The 14,624-nt window shown below is 40.4% G+C and overlaps 1 protein-coding gene across 4 annotated transcripts in view; it reads right to left on the reverse strand.

Annotated features, from left to right (window-relative positions):
• Positions 1-3,461: 3,461 nt before the first annotated feature.
• GNE (glucosamine (UDP-N-acetyl)-2-epimerase/N-acetylmannosamine kinase) overlaps positions 3,462-14,624 on the reverse strand; it is an 82,329-nt gene continuing 71,166 nt past the window's right edge. For 2 of the 4 annotated variants that reach the window (XM_006863104.1, XM_006863103.1), the window contains 6 exons: positions 13,569-13,779; positions 9,437-9,566; positions 8,916-9,137; positions 5,492-5,674; positions 4,358-4,474; positions 3,618-3,853 (listed from right to left, as the gene is read on the reverse strand). In XM_006863104.1, the coding sequence (XP_006863166.1) occupies positions 3,618-3,853; positions 4,358-4,474; positions 5,492-5,674; positions 8,916-9,137; positions 9,437-9,566; positions 13,569-13,779 (1,099 nt within the window). Of the gene's footprint in view, positions 3,854-4,357; positions 4,475-5,491; positions 5,675-8,915; positions 9,138-9,436; positions 9,567-13,568; positions 13,780-14,624 lie in introns of all 4 variants that reach the window. The other 2 variants (XM_006863101.1, XM_006863102.1) reach the window with 2 other exon arrangements.

A 14,624-nucleotide genomic window follows, 5' to 3' on the forward strand; every position in this document is an offset into this window, starting at 1 on the left:
CCCCTTCATTCACCCAATGTAACTTTCATTGTTGTTCATGCTCGATTTTTTATTTCTGGGCCTTTCTAATGCTATTCCCATTTCCTACCAGTCAGTTTAAGAACTAGCTCAAAGACACAAGGTGCAAAGCAATAAAAATGTCTTAAACATAATGAAACACCTCGAAGAATGAATTGTTGGGCCCCACAGTCCACAAAGACAATCTCAGGAACACCATGGTCAATTGGTGTTCTACATCCTGCTTTGGTGAGTAGTGACTGGGATCTTAAAAACTCATGAGTGGCCATCTGAGGTCTCTCTGGAGAAAAGAGTGATGACAACTGAAGACACTTGAACAATAGATCATGTGAACATCAGTCTCCATGACACTGAGACCAGAACTAGATGGTGCCCTGCTACCACTACCAGCTGCTCTGAAAGGAATCACATTAGAAGATCTTGATAGAATGGGAGAAAATGTGGAACAAAATTCAAAATCATAAAGACCAGATATACTGGTCAGGTAAGAGCCTAGTGGAACCCCAAGACTGACCCTTGGTCACCTTCAATCTGGTACAGAACTCATTCCTGTGACTCAATTTTCAGCCAAGCAATTGATACATTGGGGGGGGAGGCACGGGCACAACACTAATGAGGTATACACACCATAGAATGGTCAACTGTTTAAGTTCAAGGGCAGCAGTTACCCAGGGTTAAACTACAGAAGGGTTGGGAAGGAAGGAGGAATGGAAAACAAAAGAACAAGTAGGATAAGTGATGTTATATGGAGGGGATTATAATTGAGATAAAACAAAGTGTATGATTTGTTGAATGTAAAACTGATGATCTGCACTGCAAACTTTAACTCAATTCACAAGTTAAAAAAAAGGCCACTCTACAATACCTTGCCTTGCTCCCCTCAGCCCCCTGAACTCCCATGACCATCTCTATCTTGGTGGTATTTTGTGGTGGCATCTGGGTCTATCTTAACTTCCCATACTATATGGGCTTTTTGAGGGTAGGTGTGGGTTTTAAAAAGTCAATGAAGTCACTGACATTCCCCAAACCAAGAGATGACAGGCGAATATGAGAAAAGTGATGTTCTATGACTCTGTGAAGGCTATTGTAAAGGGCACTGCAGCTCACCTCTGGTTTGCTGGAGCACTAAAGCCACAGTGTAATAAGTTCTAGCATCCTCAAGTCACCATTGCTATGAGGTAAGCCCAGACTGGCCCACATGGAGACCAAATGGAGAAATCTTGAAAGCCACGCAGAGAGAGGCCTAGCCAGACCCGAGTTATCCTAACCATCTGCTGTGCACTTCCACCACTGACCTGGAACTGCCACCACACTTTCCCCAAATTCCTGGCCCAGAGAATTGTTGTTGAAGTCTCTTAAGTTTGGAGATAATTTTTTACATAGCAATTGTCACTTCATATTACCTTTCACACCTGTATTCAAATGTTAAGTGATGTCCAGTTGTTCTGACTCATAGTGACCCTGTATAAGATTTCCAAGGAGCGGCTGGTTTGGACCGACACTGCACTTCAAACCAACCTTGAGGTTGAGTGCTTATCCATGAGGCTTTGAAAAAAGTTAATTGGTCCAGGTACTGCTTGGTTGGGTCAAAGAATTTTTGGGGTAAGAAATCAATGCTATTAGATGCCTTGAATTATGTAACCTTTAAAAGGTAAGCAACGTGTAAACAGTATAAATCTTTTCTGGGTAGGGAAATGGTTTTAGTTAGTGAGTTATTTTAAGAACAAAATATATACAACGGTGTAAGAATTTCCACAAAGAAATATATTTTTTCTTCAGAATTTGGCTCAGAACACTGACATATTTACATTAAAATAAATTAAGATTTAAGTTTAATGTGATTACTTAACTGTATGTAATAATTTATGTCGGAATATATTAGTCTCTCCATGGATTTAATAAAAACTTAAGATTTGGTTTTTGATTCAGCATGATCCTTCCACTACTTGGTATGAAACTTGGTAGCAATACAATTGTTGGGATGACTGATGGCTCCTCATAGTACACCATGTCTTCCCAAACACTGATGGCTAAGTAGCCGAGGTTCCTTCACAGGAGTCACCATGGAATGTTTCACAACAATCAGACCTGGAGATGACTGAACAGCTGGTACAGTTCTAGGAATCAACTAATCTTATCTAGCTAGGGTTCACAGTGACCTACCAGGAAGGAAGGCAGTTCAAATGTGATCTTGAGTCCTTCAGTATATTTTGTATGTCAGCACTGAAGCAGTATGTTATAGAAACCCTAAGGTTTTCCTAAGAGGGAAAGAAAAGATCTGAAAAACCTATACATACGTTTTTTAGATCATCTGAAAGTACCCATAAGAACCTGTCACAGACAGGGTCAAGAATATGTCAAATTATTTCAAGTCAGACGCTTAAAGCTTTTGGTGGTGGTGGTGGTGAAGTGCCATTGAGTTGGTTCCTAGCCTGGAGTAAATCAGCGTTTATTTGCATTGTAAATGTGTTTTTGAAAATGAAAGCTTGGGTAATTTAGCAGAAAAAGCAGAGGTGGACCTGTGGTCAAATTTTGTTTCTAACACTCACTAACCACATAGCTTTAGGAAGACCACTTACAGTGAGCCTTCATTTTGCCTCTAAACTCAGAATTAGATCAACCTCACAAGTTCTAAAAATTAACGATAATGTCTGAAACACCTAGTTCAGAGCCTGTAGCACAGTAGGCACTTAATAAATGATAACTCTTTCTTCCAGGTCACAATTGATAACAAAAACCATCTTGCCTTTGTGTTTTGACACTAATGAAAGCACAGAACTATATATAGTCAGACTTCAGGTTCATAAATCTGGATGCTATCATAACACACTGACAGTCTAGCATCACTTTCAACATAACATGAAAAGCTTTTGGAGGCAGAGGGGTCTGACCTTTGGGACAGTTAATCTCCTTTTAGAGGCTATAAGCCCCAACAGCTTTCCAACTGTCCCTAAGAAGATAAGGACAAAGTTACCAAGGGCATCATAATTCAGATCCCTGGACTAAAGTCTAGGTTCTCCTGGAATAACAAAATACCTTCTTTTAATAAATAACATCTGGGGTGACAGATACACCCAATGTATTCACTGTGGTGGTGGTTTCACAGGCCTACACTTATATCAAAGCTTAACAATCCTATACACTTGAAAAAAATCTCAATAAAGCGATATTTTAAAAACAACTCAAGCCTTTCATGGTGAGATTTCCTTCTGTTCTCTGACTAGCTCTCATTATCTGTGAACTGGATTTGGAGTTAAAAGGGGAAGAATTATTAATCCAAATCCAGTACCACACTCCCACACAAAAGCAAGACCTGTGAATCTAAGTGGTACATTGAGAAAGCATCTATGTAGTAGCTCTTTGACAGAGAATTGTGACTGGTACATACAGGGTTTGAACTAGAAATTATCTCTAGTAGGAAAAATAGCATCTACAAATGGGGGGTGAGAAAGATGACTTTGGAAGACGAGACAGAGTATAAAAATGCTTATTCCTCTTCCAGAGTCACCTACTTTCATAGATAAAAATGCTCATCAAAAAGACAAGAACTTGATCTCACTACCTAGTTCAGGTGGTGTGACCTGTCTACCCTGGGGCATCTAGTAGATCCTGCGGGTTGTATAGTCCAGGACCATGCTGGCAGCACCAAGCAAGGCAGGATCCGCCAGATCTGAAACCACCACGTCCACATCTTGAACTGAGGGCAGCGCTTGCTGGCGGATGACATCCTTGATAGAGTGGATGTAGTGATGGGCTAGGACTCCAGAGAGGATCACAAGGGAAGGATTCATAGTGTGCAGGATGTTCACAACTCCCAGACCCAGAGCTGTTCCAGCTGCAGGAAAACAAGAGAGTCAGCTGAAGGAGGAGGCCAAGTCAAAACCACCAAAGAGGAGGGTGGAAAAGAGCCAGCAGCCAGAGTAAGTAATGGGAAGCAATAAAAATTAATAGGAAAAAACTATCATGTTATATACTCTGAAGCGAAAGGTGAGTATAAAATTATACTTTCATACCACATGATAAAATATGCAAAGATTTTATCATTTCAATAGTGGGTATCAAGCTGAATGGCAAACTAAGACTTTCTTACTACTCTCCTATATTTCTCTAAAATTCCTATAAAATGAACAAATGATATCTTCACAGTTGTAAAACACCTGTTTAGAAAGGCAGTGCTGCCAGTACCATGATTGGAATTCCCTTTTCTGCCTCAGTAAGTAGGATAAATTCCTCTGATGAGACACTCCAGAGTACTGGTCCCCATCTGTCAGTGAGTGGGGGGCCCTACCATGTTTGAGGACTCCCCCTGCAGCCAAGCTGCTCAGAGCCCTACACTCACCTGTTTTTAAGATGCTCTGTGCCTTTACATTGCCAAGTTTTGCAGCTTGGATGAGATGGAGTGCACCCACAGCTTCATCTTTTGGCACTGACATCCCTTCCACCAAGAGCAGGTCTTCTGTTTGAGCAGAGGTGAGAAGGGCAAGGAGAAGTTAATGAGTTGTAGGGACTCCTACTGTACAACTGTGCTTGTGGGCAGCAGGTCCCCAAGTGGAAAGATTCTTCATATTTGCAAAAAATTTTATCATCCACAAACATCCATACACATTGCCTTCAAGGTTTTTACTGCGCTGTTACTGGTTATATATAATCCAGAATCCCCCCTAACTCAAAAGTCCTTCACTCTGACCATAGCCTCCTAACCCTCTAGCTCCCTCACTTTTCACTTCTAATACAAGAAAACTAAAAAACCAAATGCACTGCCATCCAATTGGTTTCAACTCATAGCAACTCTATATAGAAGTTACGAGACTGTAAACCTTTATGGGAGCAGATGGTGGGTTTGAACCGCTGACCCTGCCTAATCCTTAATCCCTAGTACTCCGAGAGCTCTCTTAGCCATCCAGACTTGCCTGGCTGATTCTATTTCCCCTCTGACTCTCAGCCCCAAGACAGTGCATGGTACTCCTACCCTTGTATGGAGAGGGCAGGAGGGAACTTTGATACCCTTCTTGTCTGCACTACATTCCTTGGCCATTTTTGTTATTTCACTGGTACACCATAATGATCTTCCAGGAGTTTCTCTTGCATTAGACTATAAGCCATGCTGACTTTTCAGAACACATCCACCACAGCTTTAATTCAAATAGCTCTCTCAGGATTGAGAAATTTTAATATGCCCATGCATTTATCTCTTCATTAAAATGTGTGTAAACTATCCACCTTGTGCAAGAAGCTGAGAAAAGATGAAAGAAACCTAACCTGCTTTGTTACAGGTTAAGACCCCTGTCCACCTCTACCCCTAAGAAGGAGTATTATACGGGTCAAGATGAAGGACACTCAGCTTCAGGAGGAGGGAAGCCATCTTTTCTTTTAGGAAGTGAAAGGGCAAGCTTTTCAGCTCTTTATGGGATTTCTACTTTGAAGTACCTGTTTACTATTTGACTATTTCATTCATTAGGAAAAAGAAACCAACCATCATGTAGCTTTTTTGCTTCCCTCTGCAAGGCCATCCCAGAAGCATAGGCTTCAATACAGCCATGGCTCCCACACGAACAGTCAGGCCCATCCAAAGACACAACCAGGTGGCCAAGTTCTGCAGCACAGAAGGAGCTTCCATGGATCAATTCATGCTGATGGATGATGCCACCACCAATGCCTACAGTGAGAGACAAAAGCATTTTGAGGTAGCTCTTCATCTGCTCAGCATGGCTCTGGAATGTGATGTTCTCTAAAATGCCCACATTTATAGACAGCTTAAGCTTACTACGTACGAAGAGTAACTTTCTTGAATTTTGGATAAAAACCTTTTGAGTAGCTCCTTTGGTGCCATGTTACAACTGCTAAATGCATTCTGAGTTCAACCACAGCTCTAACAGACAATTCAGCGCGAACTGAGACTTGCCCTGCATTGATCACACACCACCTCAAGTACAACCCAACCACTCTACTTTCTGTGCAAAGACTTTCTGTAGAGGCCAGCTGCAACCCTCAAGAGGAACAGGGGCTAGTGGACTCAAATAGACAGTTCTGGATGGGAATCTGTGGATTTCAATCCCCATTAGCCTGAGGCAATTTCTATAATACATCCATTTATGGGTTTCTTCCTACTCTGTTTCAGTCTTCCCTCTCTTTTACTCCTGCTTCTCAGGATTGCCTCCAATGTAAAATGCCTAATTCCCTGTCTCAGGCTCTGTTTTTGGAGAAATGACTGTCTTGTTATAATGGACCTTAGGAGTTAACTAAGGACTAAACAGCATTCTGGTGTTTTTGTTTTGCTGCTAGAGGATTCTGCTTTTTAGCATTGTTCTGTTAACTTCTTGTGCCCGTTCTTTAGCTTCCACCCCTCTAATTTAAAGCTTACTAAATGGAGTCCTACTGTGGCATGGTGGGATAAGCACTAGACTGCTAACAGCAAGGCCAGCAGTTCAAGCCCACCAGCAGCTTCATGGAAACCCTATACTGGGTCGCTGTGGGTTGGAACCAACAGCACTTAACAACAACAACAATTGCACTAAGCTAGGAAATGTTATTCAAATTTGGTCAAACTAGCCAAGACAGAAAGGGGATGCATGAGTTTAAAAGGGAAGTACTGTGAAGTAGAACTGAAGAGTACACAAGTTTAGAAGTTAAACATGTCTGGATCAAATACTGGTTCAATCATTTTCTAACTCTATTTGGTGCCTCATTTAGGAAATGGGATATGAATGACATTTTTTAGAAGAGACAATGAGTGACAAAGTGTTGCTATGTGCCATCCAGTTGATTCTGACTCCTATGGACCCTCTAGGACAGCAGACCTGCCCCACAGGCTTTACTAGGCCGCAGTCCTCACAGCAACAGATCACCAGGTTTTTTTGTCCCTCGGAGTGGTGCAGCAGCTGGTGAGTTCGAACCATAAACTTTCTGATTAGCAGCCAAGTGCTTAACCATTGTGCCACCAGGACTCTTATTTCCTAGTTCAAAATGACATGGGAGGTCAGAGAAGATGGCAGAGTGGGGCATTTCATCCCTCATGAAAGGAACAAATAGACTGGCAAAATTTGTCAGAGTACACTTTTTCAGAACTCCAAAAACTAGCCTTACAAGAAAAACAACTCAATTTCAATTAAGAGCTTTGTGGCTCCCAGTTTAGTGGGATAACAACCCACATTCCAGCACAGGTACCAGTACCTGGGAGAAGACTAGACTTTATTCTCAAAAGAACTGTGTTTGTTTGCTTTGACCTGTCTGGTGGCTCCCTGGAGGGCTTGCTTTCACCTCACCTACTGCAGACTGCTCAGTGCTGAAGCGAGAACAGGGGTCACAAGACACCCATGTTTCCTGTAGTACTCTTCACAATAACTAAAAGGTGGAAACAATCCAAACAGTCACCAACAGAGAAACAGAACTAAATTGTGGTATAGACAATAATGAAATAGTCACAAGAGAAAAGAAACTCTGAGACATGGGACTTACTAAACAAGACTTTAAATCCTGTATTTTAAATATACTCAACCAGCCGGAGGAAATGAGGACTAATGACTAAAGGACACAAGGACTAGAGGAAGCCATGAGAACAAGGAGATAAGAACCATGTCTCTACTTCACACTCAAATTGAGAGAGATTATAAAAATGAACCAAAGAGAAATTCTGGGGTTGAAATTTACCATTAACTAAAATGTAACTTTTCACTAGAAGGCTCCACAGCAGATTTGAGCAGGCAGAAAAAAGAATCAGTTTCCAAAATAGGTCAATTGAGACTATCCAGTGTGAGGAACACAAAGAAAAAATAATCTGAACAGAGCCTGAGAGACTTGTGGGACAGCACCAAGTGCACCAACATTACTCCTGTGAGGGAGTGACGGGATTGTGATGAACTGCCTGATGGATACTGGGTTTCTTCTGGGTGATAAAAATGTTCTGGAATGACAGTGATAGTTGTACAACATTGTGAAGATATTAAAAACCACCAAATTGTACATTTCAAAATAGTAAATTTTATGTTTCGTGGTTTTTCTTTCAATAAATAAGAAACAAATGAAGTAATCTACTTCATGAGTGGTTAATAGATGTTGTTGTTAAGTGCCTTGGAGTTGGTTCAGACTCATAGTGACCCCTGTACAGGGTTTCCAAGGAGCAACTGTTGAGTTTGAACCACTAAACCTTGCAGTTCAAACTGAACTTTCAATCCAGTTCTTATCCTATAGCACCATACCAGGACTACAAACGCCATGCCAGGACTCCAGGCTAATGGATGGTACCTGTATTATGACAGTGAACATTGGTTTTCCCATAATATTAAGAAGTGTCATTACAATCCCTATTTGACAGATGAACAAAGAACAAGAGGTTATGTACTGTTCCCTAAGAGGTAGAGCTTGGATTCACACTCATGTTGAACTTTCTTGAAAGCCTGGACCCCTAACCACGATGTACATTTCCCTTAAAAGGATGATGGTGTTGGTGGTGGAGTTGGTTCTGACTTATACTGACCCTGTACAGTTTCCGAGGCTATAAATCTTTACGGGAGCAGAAAGCCTCATCTTTCTCCCACAGAACCGCTGGTAGTTTTGAACTGCTGACTGTGAGGTTAGTAGCTCGACTCATAACCACTATGCTACTGTTGTTGTTATGTGCCCTGGAGTCGGCTCTGACTCATAGTGACCCTGTACAGTGTTTCCAAGGCTGTAAATCTTTATGGGAGTAGAAAGCCTCCTCTTTCTCCTGCGGAACAGCTGGTAGTTTTGCTGACCCTGAGGTTAGCAGCCCAATTCGTAACCACTACCAGAGCTCCTTAAAAGGATGAGTAAATACCAGTATTTTTTCAGCAAGAAATCATAAGGCATAAAAGGTCAGTCCAATTTGCCCCAAACATACCAGTCTAAGTCCTAAAGCAACCTTTGCTTACTTCTCTTACCCGTGCCTGTGATAAGTGTCACAAAGTTTTCCAGTCCTTTTCCCTGACCAAACTTCCTTTCTGCTAGGGCAGCACAGTTGCCATCATTGTCTACCCATACAGGGAGATGCAACGTGTCAGACAAGGGCGTCCTGAGGTCCACAGAGTTCCATTCTTGGATCAGTTTTGTTGAATGCAGCACAATTCCTTCTCGAGGATTTACACGACCACCTGTGGAAATACCTAAGGTCCGCCACAAACCCAAGGAAGAGAATTCTGATTAGTAACTGTAGGAGAGTGTGCCAATGTTCTTGGCTCAGAATACAAATCAATTCACTCAAAATCTAAGGCAAACACTACCCAGGGATGGCAAGAAAATACAAGGCAGTTCTGATCACAGGCTATAGTTCCCCACAGATTGCTACCACCAATGCTTCTACCATAATGCCTGTGGGTATTTCAGGCAGTTCCCCTGATGGGTCTCACAAACAGGACCTGGAGTCATCTTTACAAAGGGCCACAGAGCTAATTCACAATCTCACCTACTCCCAAAATCCTGCAGTTCAGTTTTACAGCTTCTGCTGCAGCTTCCACGCACATCTGTAGGATTAAACTAATTCTTTCTTCATAAGTTTTAGGATTGAATTGAGTATACTTCTTAACAATGTCACCCTAAAAGAGGAAAAACAAGGTGTGTCTCACTGGTCTTAGTTAAGGATAATACCTTAAATCTTTTGACCTTTTTCATGCTAAGCCAGACACTGCTATTGACAGAGATAACTGCACAGGAAAGAGCCAGTGGATTGGGCTGGTTTCCAAATATTGTCAGATAGTAGTTTCCTGGGAAGTCATCTGGACATACCGCTGCTCAAACAGTGAAAACGCCACAGGCGATCAAATAGGTCTGTCTTAAAGTAATCTGAATCTAGTCTTTTCAAAGGTTGTATTGTACTCTGTCCTTTCAGGTTGACAATTTTTTCTTGCTTAAATATCAAAGTAAATAAGTTGATGCCCTAATTACTTTATCTGTAATCAGCTCTAGTAACTGAAGCCAGTCATAGTATGGATAGCATATTTGTTGTTGTTAAGTGCCATTGAGTTGGTTCTGAGTCATAGAGATTTTGTATAGGGTTTCCAAAGAGCAGCTGGTGGATCTGGATCACTGACCTTCTAGTTGGCAGTCCAATGCTTATCTTACAGTACTATACCAGGACTCTGGATTTCCTATTTACTCAGTTATTATGTTGGCTGGCACAAATGCCACCTATTTCAATTACTGTGCTTTGTGATATACTTTAATATCACACAGATACCCATTACCAGTTGCCATTGAGTAGATTCTAACTCTTGGCAACCTGATGTGTTACAGAGAACTGCTCCATATGATTTTCGTAGCTGTAATCTTTATAGGAGGAGATTGCCAAGCACTTCTTCCATGCCACTGGGTAGGTATAAATGACCAACCTTTTGTAGTCAAGCATAAACTGTTTGTACCAACCAAGGGCCTTATCAGACAGGGATGGCCCATCCTAATCTTGTTTAAAAAAATTTTTTTTTCTTTGCTCTTCTTACTTTCGTCTTATTTTAAGTAAATTTCAGAATAATGTTGTTTAACTTTTAAAGAAATCCCACTGATTTAGTATTAATTTTATAAAATTTTAAAAATCCCACCAAACTGTTTAAATTTATAAGATAATTTGGGAAGTGTTGACATTTAAAAATAGGATTCTCATCTAGGATATTTTCTATATAGATCACATAACTTTAGTTTAGGTTACTCTTAGCGGAGTTTTTTGTTGTTGTTCTGAATAGGATCTCTTTCTATTATAGTCTCTAGTTACTAATGGTTTTTACATTATCAAATATGAGGGTTAAAGTTACCGCTAATGACTGTCAATAAAAATAAACCTTATATATAACCCCAGAGACTATGGCCTTTAAACACACTCAGACCTGGAACTGAAATCACTCCTCCCCACCCCCATCCTCCAATCACCTCCACAACCCCTCTGATCAACCTTCAGCCACAAACAGACAGCCTCTAAGGTGAACAATATCACCAAGGAGGTATAGACTTCAACCACAGGAGAGTTAAAGGGCAGCAATGGCCCAGGGATAAAGCTCAGAAGAAGGGAAAATGGAAAAGGTCAACATAGGAAGAAAGTAGGAAGAGTGCTGTTACACTGTAGGGATTACAGTCAGTGTCACAAAACAAAATGTATATGAACTGTTGAATGGCAAACCCATGTGCTCTGTAAATGTTCACTCAAATCACAATAGAAAGTTAAAAAAACAAATTTACAGGAGTGTTTAACTGTTACTGGGCATTAAAATCACCTGGGCAGCCTTTAACAAAATGCCTGGCTCCCACCTCCAGCGTTTCAGATTAGTGGGGTGGGGGAAATGGGAGGAATGGGGCATCTTTGCTTCTGCATTTCTTTTTTAAACTTTTGGGTAATATTAGTGCAGTCAAAGCTGGCAAAGGCTGACTTAAGGAAAAGGTCAAACTTTTGCCTACAATTTCATATAAGCAGACATTTACTGATATTTATATATTTATCATAGTATCTGGAGCCCATAGTGTGGCGCTGTGGGCTAATGTGCCAGATTGCAAAGCCATTTGAACTGTAAGGTTGGCGCTTCAAGCTCACCAGATGCTCCTCGGAAACCCTATACAGGGTCGCTATAGGTCGGAACCGACTCGAGAGCACTTCACAACATCATAGTATCTAGTCATTTATTAATTTACAAGCTTGCTTGCTTATTCAATTGTCTATCTATAAATATTTTGTTTTACCCTTTCCACATGTTGTTGTTATGTGCTGTGGAGTCGGTTCCAGCTCATATGGTTTTCCAAAACTGTAAATCTTTACAGGAACAGAAAGCCTCATCTTTCTCCCACAGAACAGCTGGTAGTTTCGAATGGCTGACCGTAGGATTAGCAGCCCGATTCGTACCTACTAAACTACCAGACATCTTTTCCACTTAATATCCCTTTTTTCTATTCCTGGCTTTATTTATTCCCTTCAGAACTTCCAGGGTTATGTTAATGTTGCAGAAAAGTGCCCATCTTCTTGATTTTAATAAGAACACCTCTAGAATTTCACTATTACGAAGGATGTTGGCTGTTAATATAGAATAGATCACCTTTATGCTAAGAAAATATTCTTCAATTAATACTTTTCCAAGTATATTGATGAGAGACATTTTAACTTCTCTTGAGAAAGTCATGTTTCATTTTTGCTTATTTGACCTAATGATATTACATATATATTTTAAATGTTTTATTGTGAATTATGTGATAGTTTACATGAGAGAACATTAGTTTTACATTCATCCTATCGTATGCTTTCATTGCCATGGTTATAATCCCCTCCATGCATCATCAACTAACCAAAGGGTATAATACCCTACAAGTCTGCCTCCCCCCTCCACCCAGTTGTCAGTACACAGCCCTTCTCCCTCTCTGGGTCTAAAGTCCCCGGCTGCTCCATCTCTCCACATCATCGTCCCTGCCTCCATCTCTGGCGTCACTGCTTCTTTGGGTAGGGTCCCGCTTTCCGCTCTTTTCCCTTGATGGTCCCAGGGACCTCCACTCCTAGACTACAAAGTTAAATCACGCCCCTACTTTTGCTACAAAACATCTACCTTTATAGTTACAACCCTCACAATCAGTCCTGATAACAATTATTCACTATTATATTGCAAGAGACCTATCCGCCTCTCCTTTTCATCAGCCCCGCACAGACAGATTGGGTACTACTCAGTGGAGATTCTACCTTCCTCCATGCCCTCTGGATCTAGGTTCCCTCTTGAAAGCTTGTAAGCCAGTTACTTCTTGTCTTTGTAGCCCCCACCCCATTTTGTGTAGCCAATTTCCAAGCTGCCCATCCCTGTCTACTCTGTGTATGGAGGGGGTGGGAATGATCCTTGCTGTAAAGATTTATTCCCTCTTTTGAGCTATTGCATCCATAGGTGTAGGTCAAGTGCATCAAACTGTATCAGATTACTCTTTTTTTTTCTCCTCTTCTTTCTTCTTCCTAATGATATTATATTAACAGATTTCTTTTAACTTTGTGTTTAAAATATTCATTATTCCTCACAGATTCCTGAAACTTTATACATCAACAATTTTTTAAACAAAGACTTTTCTTCTAGGCTTACTTGTTAAGTCAGTACAGCATTTTTAATGTGGAGAATTTGGTATTTTTTGAAGACTCAACTTCTGTCAAAATTATGGTGATGGTTTGGTAAATACATTAAAGGTTTGCTGTACTTAATAAAGAGCAGAATTGCAAAAAAAAAGTAAAATGGAGAGCCGATACAACTGATCTTTTATTCTAGAGGAGAGGTAGACACCAATGCCTGGGCATTTACAATCATCAGTATGCTTCATGTTGCCAAGTATAGAATTGTAGGTCTCCTGGTGGAAGCTCTCTGGTGCCTAAGGGGTCGTTCCCATAGTTAACTCAGGTCAACTACCTAACAATTTCCTTCTTTGAAATTTTAATGCTTAGTAAAATGATGAGACAAACATAATGGATCCAAAATTCAATTCTATGAACAAATGATTTGAAGCACTTGTACATGTTCCTAGTTCTACTTTCCAATTATACATTTTAAAATTAACTACTTACATGGTATATAAAACAAACCGTTTAGGAGTTATTTTACCTTCATGCTGACTATTGCAACTCGGAGGTTTGTCCCACCCAGATCAACAGCCAATGCACTTAGAGTTTCAAGAATATGGTCTATATCTTGAGATATATTCTCCTTCACAGGAGGAAAGCAGAATTTCTTTTGTAGTGGCTCTTGAAGATCAATAGATTTGAGAAATTTCAAAATCCTGGGAACAGCATTCCCATCTCCATATATCTTTGAACTGTAACAGGCAAATAGTTAAATTAAATGCTTCTACCATACATGTCAAACATTGAAAACATGTTTTTAACAAAATTTGATATTTCAGATTTAAAAATAGATGTACTTCTTCATTTAAAAATAACAACATCTAGATCTCTTCAGCAGCATAGTAACTGTTATGTTATTGTTGTTACATGTTTTCAAATTGGGTCTGAATCATAATGATCCTATGTACAATAGAACAAAGCACTGTTCGATCCTGCACCATTCCCATGATTGATAGTTGCTATGTTTGAGCCCATTGTTGCTGCCACTGTGTCAATCCATCTTGTTGAGGGTCCTCCCCTTTCTTACTGATCTCCTTCTCCAGGGACTCATCCCTCTTGCCCACGTGTCCAAAATGCAAGAGACAAATTTTCACCATACTTGCTTCTTAGGAGCATTCTGGTTGTATTCCTTCCAAAACAGATGTATTTGTTCTTCGGGCAGTCCATGTTACTTTCAATATTGTTCACCAACACCACAATTTAAACACATTGACTGTTATGTCTTACTTATTCAGTGTCCAACTTTCACATGCATATGAGGTGACTGAAAATACCATGGCTTAAGTCAGGTACAACCTGGTCCTCAAAGTAACATCTTTGCTCTTTAATACTTTGAAGAGATCTTTTGCAGTAGAACTGCTTAATACAATTGTTGTTTTTGTTAAGTGCCATCATATAGTTCTGACTCATAGCGACTCTATATAGGGTGTTTCCAAGGAGTAGCTGGTGAGTTTGAACCACTGACATTGTGGTTCAAACTGATCTTGTGTTCCAGTGCTTATCTTACAGTGCCACATACATCTTTGGATTTCTTCCT

This window comes from Chrysochloris asiatica, unplaced genomic scaffold (genome assembly GCF_000296735.1).
Source record: "Chrysochloris asiatica unplaced genomic scaffold, ChrAsi1.0 scaffold00053, whole genome shotgun sequence".
Classification (NCBI taxonomy): domain Eukaryota; kingdom Metazoa; phylum Chordata; class Mammalia; order Afrosoricida; family Chrysochloridae; genus Chrysochloris; species Chrysochloris asiatica.